The sequence below is a fragment of the Salmo trutta genome, chromosome 23 (genome assembly GCF_901001165.1).
Source record: "Salmo trutta chromosome 23, fSalTru1.1, whole genome shotgun sequence".
Classification (NCBI taxonomy): domain Eukaryota; kingdom Metazoa; phylum Chordata; class Actinopteri; order Salmoniformes; family Salmonidae; genus Salmo; species Salmo trutta.
Window position 1 is genome coordinate 47,658,880 of NC_042979.1, and position 22,883 is coordinate 47,681,762.

Sequence of the window (22,883 nt, forward strand, 5' to 3'; positions counted from 1 at the left end):
AGTAGGGGGAGAGAGAGAGAGTAGGGGAAGGGAGAGAGAGAGTAGGGGAAGGGAGAGAGAGAGTAGGGGGAGAGAGAGAGTAGGGGAAGGGAGAGAGAGAGTAGGGGGAGAGAGAGAGTAGGGGAAGGGAGAGAGAGAGTAGGGGAAGGGAGAGAGAGCGAGAGCAGGGGAAGGGAGAGAGTGAGCGAGAGCAGGGGAAGGGAGAGAGAGAGAGAGAGCAGGGGAAGGGAGAGAGAGAGAGAGGAGGGAGAGAGAGAGAGAGCGAGAGCAGGGGAAGGGAGAGAGCGAGAGCAGGGGAAGGACAAAGAAGAACGCTATTATATTTTCGTGTTCAAACTTGAGTATTTAGAGAGGGATTTTCTTTTTTATACCTATTTTAAGAATACATTATTTTCTTTGACTCAACTACGACACAGTGTATGAAATGTAACATTAGCCTAAATGGCAATCCAGAGATAGAATAAAGTGTGGGAGTGGTCTGAGTGTCTGTAGAATAGCCTGTATTGTACATCTCATTATACATTCCTAAGTGCCAACCAATAATAGGCAATTGGAAACTATTGTGTTTGAGAGCAGGAGACAATTCAGAGATACACAAAGAGAGAGGGAGAGAGAGAGAGGCAGGAGAGAGAGAAGGAGAGAGACACACAAAGAGAGAGGGAGAGAGACACAAAGAGAGAGGGAGAAAGATAGAGAGACAGGAGAGAGACACAACAGAGAGAGGGAGAGAGAAAGAGACAGGAGAGAGACAGGAGAGAGACAAGGAGAAACACACAAAGAGAGAGGGAGAGAGATAATATCAATTCAAGGGGCTTTATTGGCATGGGAAACATATGTTAACATTGCCAAAGCAAGTGATGTAGATAAAACACTCTCTTTATCTATCCCTCTCTCTACCCCCCCCCCCCACACACACACACACACACACACAGACCACTAAACTACACTATACTACAGACCACTATACTATACACACTATGCTACAATATAATACATACAGTTGAAGTCAGAAGTTTACATACACTTAGGTTGGGGTCATTAAAACTCGTTTTTCAACCACTCCACAAATTTCTTGTTAACAAACTATAGTTAGGACATCTACTTTGTGCATAACACAAGTAATTTTTCCAACAATTGTTTACAGACAGATTATTTCACTTATAATTCACTGTATCACAATTCCTGTGGGTCAGACGTTTACATACACTAAGTTGACTGTGCCTTTAAACAGCTTGGAAAATTCCATGAAATTATGTCATGGCTTTAGAAGCTTCTGATAGGCTAATTGACATAATTTGAGTCAATTGGAGGTATACCTGTGGATGTATTTCAAGGCCTACCTTCAAACTCAGTGCCTCTTTGCTTGACATCATGGGAAAATCAAAAGAAATCAGCCAAGACCTCAGAAAGAAAATTGTAGACCTCCACAAGTCTGGTTCATCCTTGGGAGCAATTTCCAAATGCCTGAAGATACCACATTCATCTGTACAAACAATAGTACGCAAGTATAAACACCATGGGGCCACGCTGCCGTCATAGCGCTCAGGAAGGAGACGCGTTCTGTCTCCTAGAGATGAACGTACTTTGGTGTGAAAAGTGCAAATCAATCCCAGAACAACAGCAAAGGACCTTGTGAAGATGCTGGAGGAAACAGGTACCAAAGTATCTATATCCACAGTAAAACGAGTCCTATATCGACATAACCTGAAAGGCCGCTCAGCAAGGAAGAAGCCACTGCTCCAAAACCGGCATAAAAAAGCCAGACTACGGTTTGCAACTGCATGGGACAAAGATCGTACTTTTTGGAGAAATGTCCTCTGGTCTGATGAAACAAAAATATAACTGTTTGGTCATAATGACCATCATTATATTTGGAGGAAAAAGGGGAAGCTTGCAAGCCGAAGAACACCATCCCAACCGTGAAGCACGGGGGTTGCAGCATCATGTTGTGGGGGTGCTTTGCTGCAGGAGGGACTGGTGCACTTCACAAAATAGATGGCATCATGAGGAAGAAAAATGATGTGGATTTATTGAAGCAACATCTCAAGACATCAGTCAGGAAGTTAAATCTTGGTCGCAAATGGGTCTTCCAAATGGACAATGGCCCCAAGCATACTTCCAAAGTTGTGGCAAAATGGCTTAAGGACAACAAAAGTATTGGAGTGGCCATCACAAAGCCCTGACCTCAATCCCACCCACCCCCCCCCCCAAAAAATAGTGGGGGGGTGGGTGGGCCCATTCCTCCAGCTCTGTCAGGAGGAATGGGCAGAAATTCACCCAACTTATTGTGGGAAGCTTGTGGAAGGCTACCCGAAACGTTTGACCCAAGTTAAACAATGTATAGGCAACGCTACCAAATACTAATTGAGTGTATGTAAACTTCTGACCCACTGAGAATGTGATGAAAGAAATAAAAGCTGAAATAAATAATTCTCTCTACTATTATTCTGACATTTCACATTCTTAAAATAAAGTGGTGATCCTAACTGACCTAAGACAGGGAATTTTTACTAGGATTAAATGTCAGGAATTGTGAAAACTGAGTTTAAATGTACTTGGCTTAGGTGTATGTAAACTTCAGACATCAAATGTACACTACATACCACTATACTATAGTATACCATTCTACAGACCACCATACTATACTATGTTACAGACCACTATACTATATATACTATACTATACCATACTATACTATACTATAGAATAATATGATACAGACCACTATTCTATGGTATACTATGTTACAGACCACTATACTACAGTATACTATGCCACATACCACTATACTATAACATACTATGCAACAGACCACTATACTATGGTATACTATGGCACAGGCCACTATACTATAGTATACTATGCTACATACCACTATACTACACTATAGTATACCATACTACATGCCGCTATTCTATACTATAGTATACTATGCTACAGACCACTATACTATAGTATACTATGGTACAGACCACTATACTATACTATACTATGCTACAGACCACTATACTATAGTATATTATGCTACATACCACTATACTATAGTATACTATGGTACAGACCACTATACTATACTATACTATGCTACAGACCACTATACTATAGTATATTATGCTACATACCACTATACTATACTATAGTATACTATGTTACAGACCTATTGTCACGTCCTGGCCAGTATAAGGGTTAATTAGTATTGTAGTTTGGTCAGGGCGTGACAGAGGGTATTTGTTTTATGTGGTTCAGGGTGGTGTGTTAGTTAGGAGGGTGTTTGATTTATTATTTCCGGCTTTTGAGTTATGGTCTATGTTGATGTATTTCTATGTGTAGACTGGTTGATCTATTTCTATGTTGAGTTAATTGGGGTGGACTTCCAATTGAAGGCAGCTGTGTGGTGTTGCCTTTGATTGGAAGTCCTATATTAGTTGGGTGTGTTTGTCTGTGTAATTGTGGGAGATTGTTCCGTGTTCAGCGTGTGTAAGCCTAATAGGACTGTCAGTGTATCGTGAGTTTGTTTTGTATATTCGTTTTGGAATTTATTAAAAGTTCAAAATGAACTATCTCATCTCTGCTGCATATTGGTCCTCATTTTCCGATGATGATTTCGCCATATCGTCAAGCGACGAGGAAATCCCTGACACCTATACTATAGTATACTCTAGAACAGGGACCCTAAATCACACTCTAGAACAGGGACACCAAATCACACTCTAGAACAGGGACCCTACATCACACTCTAGAACAGGGACACCAAATCACACTCTAGAACAGGGACCCTAAATCACACTCTAGAACAGGGACCTTAAATCACACTCTAGAACAGGGACCCTAAATCCCACTCTAGAACAGGGACACCAAATCACACTCTAGAACAGGGACCCTAAATCACACTCTAGAAAAGGGACCCTAAATCACAATCTAGAACAGGGACACCAAATCACACTCTAGAACAGGGACCCTAAATCACACTCTAGAACAGGGACCTTAAATCACACTCTAGTACAGGGACCCTAAATCACAATCTAGAACAGGGACACCAAATCACACTCTAGAACAGGGACCCTAAATCACACTCTAGAACAGGGACCTTAAATCACACTCTAGAACAGGGACTCTAAATCACACTCTAGAACAGGGACCTTAAATCACACTCTAGAACAGGGACCTTAAATCACACTCTAGTACAGGGACCCTAAATCACACTCTAGAACAGGGACCTTAAATCACACTCTAGTACAGGGACCCTAAATCACACTCTAGAACAGGGACTCTAAAACACACTCTAGAACAGGGACTCTAAAACACACTCTAGTCATTCATTATCTCACTGATCTATGAACGTCCTTTCCCCAAATCGGTCCATTTCTGTCGCCACTGAGCCTGTCTGTGCGATGAACCATAGCCCACAGCTATGGACAGACAGACAGACAGACAGACAGACAGACAGACAGACAGACAGACAGACAGACAGACAGACAGACAGACAGACAGACAGACAGACAGACAGACAGACAGACAGACAGACAGACAGACAGAGACAGAGAGACAGACAGAAAGAAAGAGAGAGCCAGAGAAAAAGAGAGACAGAGAGAGAGAGACAGATAGAGATAGAGGAGAGAGGAGAGAGACACACACAGGATCTGCAGGAAGGATTGCTAGGTCTTCTCTTACCCTTACCATGAACCTGTGGTGACTGTAGAACTAAGAGAGAGCTACATGATAAATTGGCTGCATAAGGGTGACCACGGGAAAGGAGAACACATTTTGTTAGAACCCAAACTAGAAACCGGGGAGCGGGCGAGACCTATCAATCCATATCTATCCGGTGTGTCTGCCTCGCTTCACCCAGAAACCCTATCTATCTATCTAAACCTATGAGGCTCATGGTTCTCACCCCCTTCCATAGACACAAAGTAATTATGACAACTTCCGGAGGACGTCCTCCAACCTATCAGAGGGGGGGGCCAGAGGCGCCAGGTGGACCCAGAGGGGTCAGGAGGGGCCAGCGGGAGGGTACAGGGGAGGGGGAGGGGAAGGAGGTGCCAGAAGGGCCAGGGGGATCCAGAGGGGCTAGGAGGGGCAAGTGGGGGCCAAGGGGCCAGAGGGTCCAGATGGGTTCATGCGGGGCCAGGGGGAGCAAGGAGGGGCTATGGGGGGCCAGAGAGACCAGGGTGGGCCAGAGAGACTAGAAGGGTCCAGGGAGGGGCAGGGGGCCGGGGTTGGCAGAGGGGGGCCAGATGGATCAGGAGGGGCCAGAGGAGGAGCCAGAGAAACGGCCCCAACCATCAATCTCCAGCCTGGGCTTCAACCACTGCCTCCCATGGTGCCGTTTCACAAGATTTATATGCTATGAGTGTGTGTGTGTGTGTGTGTGTGTGTGTGTGTGTGTGTGTGTGTGTGTGTGTGTGTGTGTGTGTGTGTGTGTGTGTGTGCGTGTGTGTGTTAAGGCCAAGACCTACAAGGGCTTTCACTCAAGTCAAGAAACTAATTTAGCCCCCTGAGACCCGGCCCACATTTTGCTCCACTCCCAATATCTGATATTTATTTATCTCTGTATTTTCATGTGTTTGGGACTTCACAGCGTTAAACGCTGTCCTTTGTCAAGGGTAAATTGAGAGGCCAGGGCCACAGTGAATGAAGTACAACACCTGAGTGCATTGACCATGGTTAACTACTGTATGTCAAGGTCTCTATTGAGACAGATTGTTTGTTTACATTCAGAGCTGGTACAGAATCCATTATATAAACCAACATAATGTCCTCATGCTGAATGAAATAGGCTGAAGAGGTACCAGCACCCTGTGCCTTTGATAGGGTGTAGGGTACTATATAGGGAATAGGGTGCCATAGGGCCCTGGTCAATGTAGGGTACTATATAGGGAATAGGGTGCCATAGGGCCCTGGTCAATGTAGGGTACTATATAGGGAATAGGGTGCCATAGGGCCCTGGTCAATGTAGGGTACTATATAGGGAATAGGGTGCCATAGGGCCCTGGTCAATGTAGGGTACTATATAGGGACTAGGGTGCCATAGGGCCCTGGTCAATGTAGGGTACTATATAGGGAATAGGGTGCCATAGGGCCATGGTCAATGTAGGGTACTATATAGGGAATAGGGTGCCATAGGGCCATGGTCAATGTAGGGTACTATATAGGGAATAGGGTGCCATAGGGCCATGGTCAATGTAGGGTACTATATAGGGAATAGGGTGCCATAGGGCCCTGGTCAATGTAGGGTACTATATAGGGAATAGGGTGCCATAGGGCCATGGTCAATGTAGGGTACTATATAGGGAATAGGGTGCCATAGGGCCCTGGTCGATGTAGGGTACTATATAGGGAATAGGGTGCCATAGGGCCCTGGTCAATGTAGGGTACTATATAGGGAATAGGGTGCCATAGGGCCCTGGTCAATGTAGGGTACTATATAGGGAATAGGGTGCCATAGGGCCATGGTCAATGTAGGGTACTATATAGGGAATAGGGTGCCATAGGGCCCTGATCAATGTAGGGTACTATATAGGGAATAGGGTGCCATAGGGCCCTGATCAATGTAGGGTAATACATAGGGAATAGGGTGCCATAGGGCCCTGGTCAATGTAGGGTACTATATAGGGAATAGGGTGCCATAGGGCCATGGTCAATGTAGGGTACTACATAGGGAATAGGGTGCCATAGGGCCCTGGTCAATGTAGGGTACTATATAGGGAATAGGGTGCCATAGGGCCCTGGTCAATGTAGGGTACTATATAGGGAATAGGGTGCCATAGGGCCCTGGTCAATGTAGGGTACTATATAGGGAATAGGGTGCCATAGGGCCCTGGTCAATGTAGGGTACTACATAGGGAATAGGGTGCCATAGGGCCCTGGTCAATGTAGGGTACTACATAGGGAATAGGGTGCCATAGGGCCCTGGTCAATGTAGGGTACTATATAGGGAATAGGGTGCCATAGGGCCCTGGTCAATGTAGGGTACAATATAGGGAATAGGGTGCCATAGGGCCCTGGTCAATGTAGGGTACTATATAGGGAATAGGGTGCCATAGGGCCCTGGTCAATGTAGGGTACTATATAGGGACTAGGGTGCCATAGGGCCATGGTCAATGTAGGGTACTATATAGGGAATAGGGTGCCATAGGGCCCTGGTCAATGTAGGGTACTATATAGGGACTAGGGTGCCATAGGGCCATGGTCAATGTAGGGTACTATATAGGGACTAGGGTGCCATAGGGCCATGGTCAATGTAGGGTACTATATAGGGACTAGGGTGCCATAGGGCCATGGTCAATGTAGGGTACTACATAGGGACTAGGGTGCCATAGGGCCCTGGTCAATGTAGGGTACTATATAGGGACTAGGGTGCCATAGGGCCATGGTCAATGTAGGGTACTATATAGGGAATAGGGTGCCATAGGGCCCTGGTCAATGTAGGGTACTATATAGGGACTAGGGTGCCATAGGGCCATGGTCAATGTAGGGTACTATATAGGGACTAGGGTGCCATAGGGCCATGGTCAATGTAGGGTACTATATAGGGACTAGGGTGCCATAGGGCCATGGTCAATGTAGGGTACTATATAGGGAATAGGGTGCCATAGGGCCCTGATCAATGTAGAGTACTATATAGGGACTAGGGTGCCATAGGGCCATGGTCAATGTAGGGTATTATATAGGGAATAGGGTGCCATAGGGCCCTGATCAATGTAGGGTACTATATAGGGACTAGGGTGCCATAGGGCCATGGTCAATGTAGGGTACTATATAGGGAATAGGGTGCCATAGGGCCCTGGTCAATGTAGGGTACTACATAGGGAATAGGGTGCCATAGGGCCCTGGTCAATGTAGGGTACTACATAGGGAATAGGGTGCCATAGGGCCCTGGTCAATGTAGGGTACTATATAGGGAATAGGGTGCCATAGGGCCCTGGTCAATGTAGGGTACTATATAGGGAATAGGGTGCCATAGGGCCCTGGTCAATGTAGGGTACTATATAGGGAATAGGGTGCCATAGGGCCCTGGTCAATGTAGGGTACTATATAGGGAATAGGGTGCCATAGGGCCCTGGTCAATGTAGGGTACTATATAGGGAATAGGGTGCCATAGAGCCCTGGTCAATGTAGAGTACTATATAGGGAATAGGATGACATAGGGCCATGGTCAATGTAGGGTACTATATAGGGAATAGGGTGCCATAGGGCCCTGATCAATGTAGGGTACTATATAGGGAATAGGGTGCCATAGGGCCCTGGTCAATGTAGGGTACTATATAGGGAATAGGGTGCCATAGGGCCCTGGTCAATGTAGGGTACTATATAGGGAATAGGGTGCCATAGGGCCATGGTCAATGTAGGGTACTATATAGGGAATAGGGTGCCATAGGGCCCTGGTCAATGTAGGGTACTATAAAGGGAATAGGGTGCCATAGGGCCATGGTCAATGTAGGGTACTATATAGGGAATAGGGTGCCATAGGGCCCTGGTCAATGTAGGGTACTATATAGGGACTAGGGTGCCATAGGGCCCTGGTCAATGTAGGGTACTATATAGGGACTAGGGTGCCATAGGGCCATGGTCAATGTAGGGTACTATATAGGGAATAGGGTGCCATAGGGCCCTGGTCAATGTAGGGTACTATATAGGGACTAGGGTGCCATAGGGCCATGGTCAATGTAGGGTACTATATAGGGACTAGTGTGCCATAGGGCCATGGTCAATGTAGGGTACTATATAGGAACTAGGGTGCCATAGGGCCATGGTCAATGTAGGGTACTACATAGGGACTAGGGTGCCATAGGGCCCTGGTCAATGTAGGGTACTATATAGGGACTAGGGTGCCATAGGGCCATGGTCAATGTAGGGTACTATATAGGGAATAGGGTGCCATAGGGCCCTGGTCAATGTAGAGTACTATATAGGGACTAGGGTGCCATAGGGCCATGGTCAATGTAGGGTACTATATAGGGACTAGGGTGCCATAGGGCCATGGTCAATGTAGGGTACTATATAGGGACTAGGGTGCCATAGGGCCATGGTCAATGTAGGGTACTATATAGGGAATAGGGTGCCATAGGGCCCTGATCAATGTAGAGTACTATATAGGGACTAGGGTGCCATAGGGCCATGGTCAATGTAGGGTATTATATAGGGAATAGGGTGCCATAGGGCCCTGATCAATGTAGGGTACTATATAGGGACTAGGGTGCCATAGGGCCATGGTCAATGTAGGGTACTACATAGGGACTAGGGTGCCATAGGGCCCTGGTCAATGTAGGGTACTATATAGGGACTAGGGTGCCATAGGGCCATGGTCAATATAGGGTACTATATAGGGAATAGGGTGCCATAGGGCCCTGGTCAATGTAGGGTACTATATAGGGACTAGGGTGCCATAGGGCCATGGTCAATGTAGGGTACTATATAGGGACTAGGGTGCCATAGGGCCCTGGTCAATGTAGGGTACTACATAGGGAATAGGGTGCCATAGGGCCCTGGTCAATGTAGGGTACTATATAGGGACTAGGGTGCCATAGGGCCCTGGTCAATGTAGGGTACTACATAGGGAATAGGGTGCCATAGGGCCATGGTCAATGTAGGGTACTATATAGGGAATAGGGTGCCATAGGGCCCTGGTCAATGTAGGGTACTATATAGGGACTAGGGTGCCATAGGGCCCTGGTCAATGTAGGGTACTATATAGGGAATAGGGTGCCATAGGGCCCTGGTTGATGTAGGGTACTATATAGGGAATAGGGTGCCATAGGGCCCTGGTCAATGTAGGGTACTATATAGGGAATAGGGTGCCATAGGGCCCTGGTCAATGTAGGGTACTATATAGGGAATAGGGTGCCATAGGGCCATGGTCAATGTAGGGTACTATATAGGGAATAGGGTGCCATAGGGCCCTGATCAATGTAGGGTACTATATAGGGAATAGGGTGCCATAGGGCCCTGATCAATGTAGGGTACTACATAGGGAATAGGGTGCCATAGGGCCCTGGTCAATGTAGGGTACTATATAGGGAATAGGGTGCCATAGGGCCATGGTCAATGTAGGGTACTACATAGGGAATAGGGTGCCATAGGGCCCTGGTCAATGTAGGGTACTATATAGGGAATAGGGTGCCATAGGGCCCTGGTCAATGTAGGGTACTATATAGGGAATAGGGTGCCATAGGGCCCTGGTCAATGTAGGGTACTATATAGGGAATAGGGTGCCATAGGGCCCTGGTCAATGTAGGGTACTACATAGGGAATAGGGTGCCATAGGGCCCTGGTCAATGTAGGGTACTACATAGGGAATAGGGTGCCATAGGGCCCTGGTCAATGTAGGGTACTATATAGGGAATAGGGTGCCATAGGGCCCTGGTCAATGTAGGGTACTATATAGGGAATAGGGTGCCATAGGGCCCTGGTCAATGTAGGGTACTATATAGGGAATAGGGTGCCATAGGGCCCTGGTCAATGTAGGGTACTATATAGGGAATAGGGTGCCATAGGGCCCTGGTCAATGTAGGGTACTATATAGGGAATAGGGTGCCATAGGGCCCTGGTCAATGTAGGGTACTATATAGGGAATAGGGTGACATAGGGCCATGGTCAATGTAGGGTACTATATAGGGAATAGGGTGCCATAGGGCCCTGATCAATGTAGGGTACTATATAGGGAATAGGGTGCCATAGGGCCCTGGTCAATGTAGGGTACTATATAGGGAATAGGGTGCCATAGGGCCCTGGTCAATGTAGGGTACTATATAGGGAATAGGGTGCCATAGGGCCATGGTCAATGTAGGGTACTATATAGGGAATAGGGTGCCATAGGGCCCTGGTCAATGTAGGGTACTATAAAGGGAATAGGGTGCCATAGGGCCATGGTCAATGTAGGGTACTATATAGGGAATAGGGTGCCATAGGGCCCTGGTCAATGTAGGGTACTATATAGGGACTAGGGTGCCATAGGGCCCTGGTCAATGTAGGGTACTATATAGGGACTAGGGTGCCATAGGGCCATGGTCAATGTAGGGTACTATATAGGGAATAGGGTGCCATAGGGCCCTGGTCAATGTAGGGTACTATATAGGGACTAGGGTGCCATAGGGCCATGGTCAATGTAGGGTACTATATAGGGACTAGGGTGCCATAGGGCCATGGTCAATGTAGGGTACTATATAGGGACTAGGGTGCCATAGGGCCATGGTCAATGTAGGGTACTACATAGGGACTAGGGTGCCATAGGGCCCTGGTCAATGTAGGGTACTATATAGGGACTAGGGTGCCATAGGGCCATGGTCAATGTAGGGTACTATATAGGGAATAGGGTGCCATAGGGCCCTGGTCAATGTAGGGTACTATATAGGGACTAGGGTGCCATAGGGCCATGGTCAATGTAGGGTACTATATAGGGACTAGGGTGCCATAGGGCCATGGTCAATGTAGGGTACTATATAGGGACTAGGGTGCCATAGGGCCATGGTCAATGTAGGGTACTATATAGGGAATAGGGTGCCATAGGGCCCTGATCAATGTAGAGTACTATATAGGGACTAGGGTGCCATAGGGCCATGGTCAATGTAGGGTATTATATAGGGAATAGGGTGCCATAGGGCCCTGATCAATGTAGGGTACTATATAGGGACTAGGGTGCCATAGGGCCATGGTCAATGTAGGGTACTACATAGGGACTAGGGTGCCATAGGGCCCTGGTCAATGTAGGGTACTATATAGGGACTAGGGTGCCATAGGGCCATGGTCAATGTAGGGTACTATATAGGGAATAGGGTGCCATAGGGCCCTGGTCAATGTAGGGTACTATATAGGGACTAGGGTGCCATAGGGCCATGGTCAATGTAGGGTACTATATAGGGACTAGGGTGCCATAGGGCCATGGTCAATGTAGGGTACTATATAGGGACTAGGGTGCCATAGGGCCATGGTCAATGTAGGGTACTATATAGGGAATAGGGTGCCATAGGGCCCTGATCAATGTAGGGTACTATATAGGGACTAGGGTGCCATAGGGCCATGGTCAATGTAGGGTATTATATAGGGAATAGGGTGCCATAGGGCCCTGATCAATGTAGGGTACTATATAGGGAATAGGGTGCCATAGGGCCCTGATCAATGTAGGGTACTATATAGGGAATAGGGTGCCATAGGGCCTGGTCAATGTAGGGTACTATATAGGGAATAGGGTGCCATAGGGCCCTGATCAATGTAGGGTACTATATAGGGAATAGGGTGCCATAGGGCCCTGGTCAATGCAGGGTACTATATAGGGACTAGGGTGCCATAGGGCCATGGTCGATGTAGGGTACTATATAGGGACTAGGGTGCCATAGGGCCATGGTCAATGTAGGGTACTATATAGGGACTAGGGTGCCATAGGGCCATGGTCAATGTAGGGTACTATATAGGGAATAGGGTGCCATAGGGCCATGGTCAATGTAGGGTACTATATAGGGAATAGGGTGCCATAGGGCCATGGTCAATGTAGGGTACTATATAGGGAATAGGGTGCCATAGGGCCCTGGTCAATGTAGGGTACTATATAGGGAATAGGGTGCCATAGGGCCATGGTCAATGTAGGGTACTATATAGGGAATAGGGTGCCATAGGGCCCTGATCAATGTAGGGTACTATATAGGGAATAGGGTGCCATAGGGCCCTGGTCAATGTAGGGTACTATATAGGGAATAGGGTGCCATAGGGCCATGGTCAATGTAGGGTACTATATAGGGAATAGGGTGCCATAGGGCCCTGGTCAATGTAGGGTACTATATAGGGAATAGGATGCCATAGGGCCCTGGTCAATGTAGGGTACTAGATAGGGAATAGGGTGCCATAGGGCCATGGTCAATGTAGGGTACTATATAGGGAATAGGGTGCCATAGGGCCCTGGTCAATGTAGGGTACTATATAGGGAATAGGGTGCCATAGGGCCCTGGTCAATGTAGGGTACTACATAGGGAATAGGGTGCCATAGGGCCCTGGTCAATGTAGGGTACTATATAGGGAATAGGGTGCCATAGGGCCCTGGTCAATGTAGGGTACTACATAGGGAATAGGGTGCCATAGGGCCCTGGTCAATGTAGGGTACTACATAGGGAATAGGGTGCCATAGGGCCCTGGTCAATGTAGTGTACTACATAGGGAATAGGGTGCCATAGGGCCCTGGTCAATGTAGGGTACTATATAGGGAATAGGGTGCCATAGGGCCCTGGTCAATGTAGGGTACTACATAGGGAATAGGGTGCCATAGGGCCCTGGTCAATGTAGGGTACTACATAGGGAATAGGGTGCCATAGGGCCCTGGTCAATGTAGGGTACTACATAGGGAATAGGGTGCCATAGGGCCCTGGTCAATGTAGGGTACTATATAGGGAATAGGGTGCCATTACATGTGAAATAGTCTCTGTCTTCACGGATGAACCTTTATCTGTAAAAACAGATGGTTTATTTAATAACGTCTAGCTTAGAGTAAGTACTTTTTTAAATGAGATGTGCCTAAATAATCATACACTTTAATAAGACTATTTCATATGGTGACTAAAAACACCTTTTTGTTTTTTAAATTCTCTCTCAAAATAATTGTTTGCACAAAACGTCAATTAAAAGCTGTGCGAGAGTAGCCTGACGACTCAGTGGTTCACCACAGACTGCAGTCTGAGAGTAGCCTGACGACTCAGTGGTTCACCACAGACTGCAGTCTGAGAGTAGCCTGACGACTCAGTGGTTCACCACAGACTGCAGTGTGAGAGTAGCCTGACGACTCAGTGGTTCACCACAGACTGCAGTCTGAGAGTAGCCTGACGACTCAGTGGTTCACCACAGACTGCAGTGTGAGAGTAGCCTGACGACTCAGTGGTTCACCACAGACTGCAGTCTGAGAGTAGCCTGACGACTCAGTGGTTCACCACAGACTGCAGTCTGAGAGTAGCCTGACGACTCAGTGGTTCACCACAGACTGCAGTCTGAGAGTAGCCTGACGACTCAGTGGTTCACCACAGACTGCAGTCTGAGAGTAGCCTGACGACTCAGTGGTTCACCACAGACTGCAGTCTGAGAGTAGCCTGACGACTCAGTGGTTCACCACAGACTGCAGTCTGAGAGTAGCCTGACGACTCAGTGGTTCACCACAGACTGCAGTGTGAGAGTAGCCTGACGACTCAGTGGTTCACCACAGACTGCAGTCTGAGAGTAGCCTGACGACTCAGTGGTTCACCACAGACTGCAGTCTGAGAGTAGCCTGACGACTCAGTGGTTCACCACAGACTGCAGTCTGAGAGTAGCCTGACGACTCAGTGGTTCACCACAGACTGCAGTCTGAGAGTAGCCTGATGACTCAGTGGTTCACCACAGACTGCAGTCTGAGAGTAGCCTGACGACTCAGTGGTTCACCACAGACTGCAGTGTGAGAGTAGCCTGACGACTCAGTGGTTCACCACAGACTGCAGTGTGAGAGTAGCCTGACGACTCAGTGGTTCACCACAGACTGCAGTGTGAGAGTAGCCTGACGACTCAGTGGTTCACCACAGACTGCAGTCTGAGAGTAGCCTGACGACTCAGTGGTTCACCACAGACTGCAGTCTGAGAGTAGCCTGACGACTCAGTGGTTCACCACAGACTGCAGTCTGAGAGTAGCCTGACGACTCAGTGGTTCACCACAGACTGCAGTCTGAGAGTAGCCTGACGACTCAGTGGTTCACCACAGACTGCAGTCTGAGAGTAGCCTGACGACTCAGTGGTTCACCACAGACTGCAGTGTGAGAGTAGCCTGACGACTCAGTGGTTCACCACAGACTGCAGTGTGAGAGTAGCCTGACGACTCAGTGGTTCACCACAGACTGCAGTCTGAGAGTAGCCTGACGACTCAGTGGTTCACCACAGACTGCAGTCTGAGAGTAGCCTGACGACTCAGTGGTTCACCACAGACTGCAGTCTGAGAGTAGCCTGACGACTCAGTGGTTCACCACAGACTGCAGTCTGAGACTTCCATCATTGAAGTTGTTTAAGATGACGATGGACACGAGGTGCCTTGTACAAAACAAAGTAATCAGCAATTGGATTGTCTTTAACTAATTACAGTATCATAACCATATGACGAATTTTCACACCCCGCCGCCTTAGCCACGTGTGTCTGGCACTGGCCCAACCCATCGGTTTCTGGACCAATCAGAAGGCTCCGAACGCGTTGGCATTGGGTGAAGGGTCAGGGAGGTACTCAGATCCAGACTCATTGAGGAGAAGAAACTAACGCCTTGGGGGGGGGGGCGGCGTAGCGTTTGGCCGGAGCAAGGAGTCTGGGTAACCAGGCAAGTGTGTCTGTGTCCACGTGTGAGAGAGAGAATTGCTTCAGTGGCGCTGTATTACAACGTCTGACCCTGTAAAACAACACCTATCATACTACTATGGCTGACCCTGTACAACAACACCTATCATACTACTATGGCTGACCCTGTACAACACCTATCATACTACTATGGCTGACCCTGTACAACAACACCTATCATACTACTATGGCTGACCCTGTACAACAACACCTATCATACTACTATGGCTGACCCTGTACAACAACACCTATCATACTACTATGGCTGACCCTGTACAACAACACCTATCATACTACTATGGCTGACCCTGTACAACAACACCTATCATACAATTCTATGGCTGACCCTGTACAACAACACCTATCATACTACTATGGCTGACCCTGTACAACAACACCTATCATACTACTATGGCTGACCCTGTAAAACAACACCTATCATACTACTATGGCTGACCCTGTACAAACAACACCTATCATACTACTATGGCTGACCCTGTAAAACAACACCAAACACGTGTATGTGACAATAAACCATTAGCTTTTCCCTCCTCGTCCTCTTAAATAAAACCGGCTCTATAGAAGATCTCTCATTACATTCATAGCAACAAAAAGACAAGAGAGTGGCCAAATACTAGCGTACTACATACTTAAAGTGCATACTGTGAGGCATCGTCGCATGCTATTTAACATGGACTGTTTAGAAAAAATGGTACGCAGTATCCCGGGGCCGTAATGCAGTAGCGGCTCCTGATTGGCTGAGTAGACGCTGGTGAATCAGGTGTGGGTGTATTTTTCCAAATTCCACAGACGTGCCTCACATTAACCAGCCTGATAAATAGCTCATTTCCAATTGGTTTAATTTGTCTAAACTCTGAATAGAATAGGAATGGAGTTATAGACATACTCAGGCTGGTTATAGACCTCCTCAGGCTGATTATAGACCTACTCAGGCTGGTTATAGACCTCCTCAGGCTGGTTATAGACCTCCTCAGGCTGGTTATAGACCTACTCAGGCTGGTTATAGACCTGCTCAGGCTGGTTATAGACCTCCTCAGGCTGGTTATAGACCTGCTCAGGCTGGTTATAGACCTGCTCAGGCTGGTTATAGACCTCCTCAGGCTGGTTATAGACCTCCTCAGGCTGGTTATAGACCTCCTCAGGCTGGTTATAGACCTACTCAGGCTGGTTATAGACCTCCCCAGGCTGGTTATAGACCTGCTCAGGCTGGTTATAGTCCTGCTCAGGCTGGTTATAGACCTACTCAGGCTGGTTATAGACCTGCTCAGGCTGGTTATAGACCTACTCAGGCTGGTTATAGACCTACTCAGGCTGGTTATAGACCTCCTCAGGCTGGTTATAGACCTGCTCAGGCTGGTTATAGACCTGCTCAGGCTGGTTATAGACCTCCTCAGGCTGGTTATAGACCTACTCAGGCTGGTTATAGACCTGCTCAGCCTGGTTATAGACCTCCTCAGGCTGGTTATAGACCTCCTCAGGCTGGTTATAGACCTACTCAGGCTGGTTATAGACCTCCTCAGGCTGGTTATAGACCTCCTCAGGCTGGTTATAGACAGACTGTCACATTCAACCTATACTGTAGCCCATATAGTCCATCTATCCTATTTAAAAAGGACTGAAGACAGAAACAGATAATTTGGTTCCATTTTACCATATGTATTAGTGAAACCATAGTGCTGTAACATATATAAATTAAATCAAATAGCCTAGTACACACACCCAAAACTTTTCCAATGATCAAATCAATGTTCCAAAATAGCACCCTATTCCCTATATAGTGAACTACTTTTGACCAAAACATATTTTTTTTAGGGTACCATTTGGAATGCACGAAGTGAAATGACTGCAGGCCTTTGACATTCAACACCTGCTATTATCTTTAAAAATAGCAAAGGTGCCTCCACACCTCTCAACCCCCCTCCCCACCTTTCTCTGCTAAGACAATTTACCACTCCAAGGGTTCAATTAGAAACCCATTTCCAATTGAGATTTTCTAACGGGGAATTATCATCGGTGAGAGAAGGCACGTCTTTTTCATGGTTTAATTTGAGAGGGGTGAGAGAGAGAGAGAGAGAGAGAGAGAGAAAAAAAAGAGATTTGAATTTCCTTTTTTCATGGTGGTAATTCTTTATTAATAAAACAGCCAGCTAATTGGCCTTCGTTCCCTGCTCCCTGAAGATAACTAGGCCTTAGTACCCTTCACCTGCTAGAAGTGATGTCAGAGGGAGTACGGATAAACACTTCTAGTCTATCTGTCCCCATAAGAATGCAGTGCAATTATAACACTTTCAGTCTATCTGTCCCCATAGGAATGCAGTGCAATTATGGAGATGTTAATGGTTACAAATGGCACAATCATTCTTGTGACAGTCTGTGTGGGTCTGCGTTTGTGTGGGTCTGTGTTTGTGTGGGTCTGTGTTTGTGTCTAGCTTCTTACCTTGATCGTTGGCCATCTTGTCTGGATGTTCCACTGAAAGAGAGAGGGAGAGAGAAAAGAGAGAAAGAGGGGTAAAGAAAGAGGGGAGAGAAAGAGAGAGAGAGAGAGAGAGAGAGAGAGAGAGAGAGAGAGAGAGAGAAAGAGAGAGAGAGAGAGAGAGGGAGAGAGAGGGAGAAAGAGAGAGAGAGAGAGAGAGAGAGAGAAAGAGAGATAACAATTTAGTGATGAAGATTGCCATGGGGTGGAGAGAGAGAGAGAGAGAGAGAAAGAAAGAGAGAGAGAGAAAGAGAGAGAGAGAAAATGACAGACCTAGAGATGGGATGTATGATGCTCACTGCTCATATTTCTGTATTGAAGATCTAATAAATAGAATGTGGTCAAGTTTGTGGGGAAGAGGTGGAAAAACATTTGCTATCCATCAATAATGATACGCCACCTGGTATAGATGGAAAACTATTGAGAATGGTAGCAGACTATCCCCGATTTGCCATGTCTTTAACCTAAAACCAAAAAGGAACATTTGTACACAGGCGTGGAAGGAAGCTAAAGTAATTCCACTGCCTAAATATAGTAAAGCACCCTTTGCTGGCTCTAACAGCCATCCAATTAGTTCACTGCCTGTTCTTAGTAAACTGACGGAGATAATTGTGTTTGAAACAAATACAACGCAGTTTTTTTTAAAGAGACAAATTCAACTACTGGCTTTCAACATGCATATAGGGAAGGGCACTGAACTTGTACTGCTCTGACTCTGATGATTGCTTAAAATTAATGAATAATAGGACGATAGTTGGAGCTGTATTGTAAAATTTCAGCCTTTGATATTATTGATCATAAATTGTTATTGAAAAAAAAAAATTTGATATGGCTTTACATCACCTGCCATCACATGGTTGGAGAGTTAATTATCCAGTAGAACTCAGGTTATTCTTTAAAGGAAGCTTCTCTAACATCAGATATGTACAGTGGGGTGTCCCTCAAGGCAGCTCCCTTGGTCCGTTACTCTTCTTTATTTTGATATGCCAATTGTCTTATGAGATCGCTAAAATCACTTTGTATGCTGATGATTGCACACTCTACACATCAACACTTACAGCCAGTGAACTCACTGAAACTCTTAGTTACAGTCATTGTCAGAATGAGTAATTAACCTCTTATGACTAGGGGGCAGTATTTTCACGGCTGGATAAAAAACGTACCCGATTTAATCTGATTATTAGTCCTGCCCAGAAACTAGAATGCATATAATTATTAGCTTTGGATAGAAAACACTCCAAAGTTTCTAAAACTGTTTGAATGGTGTCTGTGAGTATAACAGAACTCCTATGGCAGACAAAAACCTGAGAAGGTTCTGTTCAGGAAGTACCCTGTCTGAACATTTCTTGCCCTTGTTGATTCTCTCTATCTATTACAAAGGATCTCTGCTCTTACGTGACACTTCCCACGTCTCCAATGGGCTCTCAGAGCCCGGGAAAAACAGGAATGACGTAATTCAAAGCCCTGGCTGAAGCACACGAGAGCAAAAGCTAAGTGGGCAATCAGTGGAGAAATGCTTAGGCTCGCGACCTGCCCCGCCCCCGTCTTTCGGTTTTTCCCTCAGTTTACAGACATGCAGATTCCCGGTCGGAATATTATCGCTTTTCTACGAGATAAATTGCATAAAAATTGGTTTTAAACAGCGGTTGACATGCTTCGAAGTACGGTAATGGAATATTTAGAAATTCTTTGTCACATTCTGCGCCATGCGCACGACCGTGATTTACCATTGGGATAGTGTCTAGAACGCACGAACAAAACGTTGTTGATGGAACATAACGATGGATTATTTGGGACCAAACCAACATTTGTTATTGAAGTAGAAGTCCTGGGAGTGCATTCTGACGAAGAACAGGAAAGGTAAGACCATTTTTCTTATAGGAAATGTGATTTTGGTGAAGGCTAAACTGGTTGGGTGTCTAAATAGCTAGCCCTGTGATGCCGGGCTATGTACTTAGAATATTGCAAAATGTGCTTCATCCGAAAAGCTATTTTAAAATCGGACATATCGAGTGCATAGAGGAGTTCTGTATCTATAATTCTTAAAATAATTGTTATCCTTTTTGTGAACGTTTATCGTGAGTAATTTAGTAAATTCACCGGAAGTGTTCGGTGGGAATGCTAGTTCTGAACGTCACATGCTAATGTAAAAAGCTGGTTTTTGATATAAATATGAACTTGATTGAACAGACATGCATGTATTGTATAACATAATGTCCTAGGTGTGTCATCTAATGAAGATAATCAAAGGTTAGTGCTGCATTTAGCTGTGGTTTTGTTTTTTGTGACATTATATGCTAGCTTGAAAAATGGGTGTCTGATTATTTCTGGCTGGGTACTCTGCTGACATAATCTAATGTTTTGCTTTCGCTGTAAAGCCTTTTTGAAATCGGACAGTGTGGTTAGATTAACGAGAGTCTTGTCTTTAAATAGCTGTAAAATAGTCATATGTTTGAAAAGTGGAAGTTTTCGGATTTTAGAGGAGTTTGTATTTCGCGCCCCGCCCATCATTGGATATTGGAGCAGACGTTCCACTAGCGGAACATCTAGATGTAAGAGGTTTTAACAGTAAACTGGTCTTAAATACATCTAAAAACCGAAGGCATTTGTATTAGGTTCAAAGCATTCTCTTAGACTTTAACCTCAACTGGAGTTGTGCATAAAGGGTCTAACCATTGAACAAGTCGAAGAAGCTGAACGCCTAGGAGCAACACTGGACGGTCAGTTATCACAGTCAAGTCATATTGACAAAGATGTTGTGAAGATGGAGAGAGATCTGTCTGTTGTAAAAAATAAAACAAATTAAATTAAAATCTGCGATTTTGACACAAAGATCCACTGTACTAGTTGTTCAGGCTCTGGTCTTGTCCCCATCTTGATTACTGACTGGTAATATGGTCAAGTGCAGCAAAGAAAGACCTAGCAAAGCTGCAGCTGGCTCAAAACAGAGCAACATGCCTTGCCCTTTAAAAAAATGTTTTACCTTTATTTAACTAGGCAAGTCAGTTAAGAACAAATTATTATTTACAATGGCTGCCAACTGGGGAACAGTGGGGTTAACTGCCTTGTTCAGGGGCAGAACGACAGATTTTCACCTTGTCAGCTCAGGGGATTCGATCCAACAACCTGCCGCCCAGAATAAACATCTACAACATGCATCAATGTCTTTTACGGTCGAAGGTTGAGGAGAAATGTATTACTTTGTCTTCCAGTCTTTCTACGAAACATTTGTGTGTCTATTTACATACACTTCCAACAAACATACAGCACAAACCCCACCAGATGGGTTTCTTCACGCCAAACCCAAAAAAACAGATTTAATGCGTCGCTTAGTTACGTATAGAGCCGTGTCATCGTGGAATGCTCTGCCACCAGAGGTTACTCAGGCAAAAAGCAGGTTAAACTTTCAAAAAACAGATAAATAACATCTTGTTTCACAGCGCCTCTCCTCTTTCTAAAAATGTAATGTAACTGTACTGTATATAACAATATGTATATATGAATAGTGTGTAAATAAGTATTTTTTGTTGTCTCTTATTTTATTCAATTTGATCGACACTCTAAAATCTCTTTTTCCATTTCCGTGTTCCCTCAATAGGATCCAAATGGCTCAAAGCACTGAACACCCACAGAAGTGAACCCGGTGGAAAATGACATGTATAAATGCAGACTAGCAATTAAATACATTTTCTGACAGCTCAACTACAGTAAGACATAATAGCAATGATTCATATTGAAAACTTGTAACAGAGGTTCTCTATTCATTTACTGTAAATGTTCATTGTCATGTAAGCAGACAGACAGTATGATAATAGATCAGATATCTGAGCTTGATTAGCAGTATTTAACTAGAGACCGTATTCTTAATGAAGTAGTATTCATAATAATCTATGTATAAAGGCAAAACTGATCCTAGGTCAGCACTCTGATATGCTTTATGAACACTTGGACCAGGATATATGCTGTTAAACTAGCCCCAGAGGATTCACTTGGGACCTCCGCCTTCACTGTTCACTGTGTGCAACAGATGCTAAACAGCACATTAATTAATGTTCTCCTGCATGACTGGATTAGCGGGGGAGACGCTACTTAACGTTAGCTCGTTTCCCTTGACCTACAGTGATGAAGTAGCATTAGCACAGCGTTAGCTTGTTTCCCTTAACCTACAGTGATGAAGTAGCATTAGCACAGCGTTAGCTCGTTTCCCTTAACCTACAGTGATGAAGTAGCATTAGCACAGCGTTAGCTCGTTTCCCTTAACCTACAGTGATGAAGTAGTATAAGCACAGCATTGGCCCGTTTCCCTTGACCTACAGTTATAAAGTAGCATTAGCACGTTTTCCCTTAACTTACAGTGATGAAGTAGCATTAGCACAGCACTAGCCCATTTCCCTTAACCTACAGTGATGAAGTAGCATTAGCACAGCGTTAGCTCGTTTCCCTTAACCTACAGTGATGAAGTAGCGTTAGTACATCGTTAGCTTGTTTCCCTTGACCTACAGTGATGAAGTAGCGTTAGCTCGTTTCCCTTAACCTACAGTGATGAAGTAGTGTTAGCTCGTTTCCCTTGACCTACAGTGATGAAGTAGCGTTAGCTCGTTTCCCTTGACCTACAGTGATGAAGTAGCGTTAGCTCGTTTCCCTTAACCTACAGTGATGAAGTAGCGTTAGCTCGTTTCCCTTGACCTACAGTGATGAAGTAGCGTTAGCTCGTTTCCCTTGACCTACAGTGATGAAGTAGCGTTAGCTCGTTTCCCTTGACCTACAGTGATGAAGTAGCGTTAGCTCGTTTCCCTTGACCTACAGTGATGAAGTAGTGTTAGCTCGTTTCCCTTGACCTACAGTGATGAAGTAGTGTTAGCTCGTTTCCCTTGACCTACAGTGATGAAGTAGCGTTAGCTCGTTTCCCTTGACCTACAGTGATGAAGTAGCGTTAGCTCGTTTCCCTTGACCTACAGTGATGAAGTAGCGTTAGCTCGTTTCCCTTGACCTACAGTGATGAAGTAGCGTTAGCTCGTTTCCCTTGACCTACAGTGATGAAGACAAACAGCATGCTAACGCGAC

General features: G+C 45.7%; 1 protein-coding gene across 1 annotated transcript in view; it reads right to left on the bottom strand.

Moving 5' to 3' along the window:
- Window positions 1–22,883, bottom strand: part of LOC115159833 (netrin receptor DCC) — a 257,441-nt gene that overhangs the window by 61,102 nt on the left and 173,456 nt on the right. Inside the window, exon 20 of the mRNA XM_029709887.1 lies at window positions 17,784–17,816. Coding sequence (XP_029565747.1) covers window positions 17,784–17,816 — 33 coding nt within the window. The remainder of the gene's footprint in view (window positions 1–17,783; window positions 17,817–22,883) is intronic.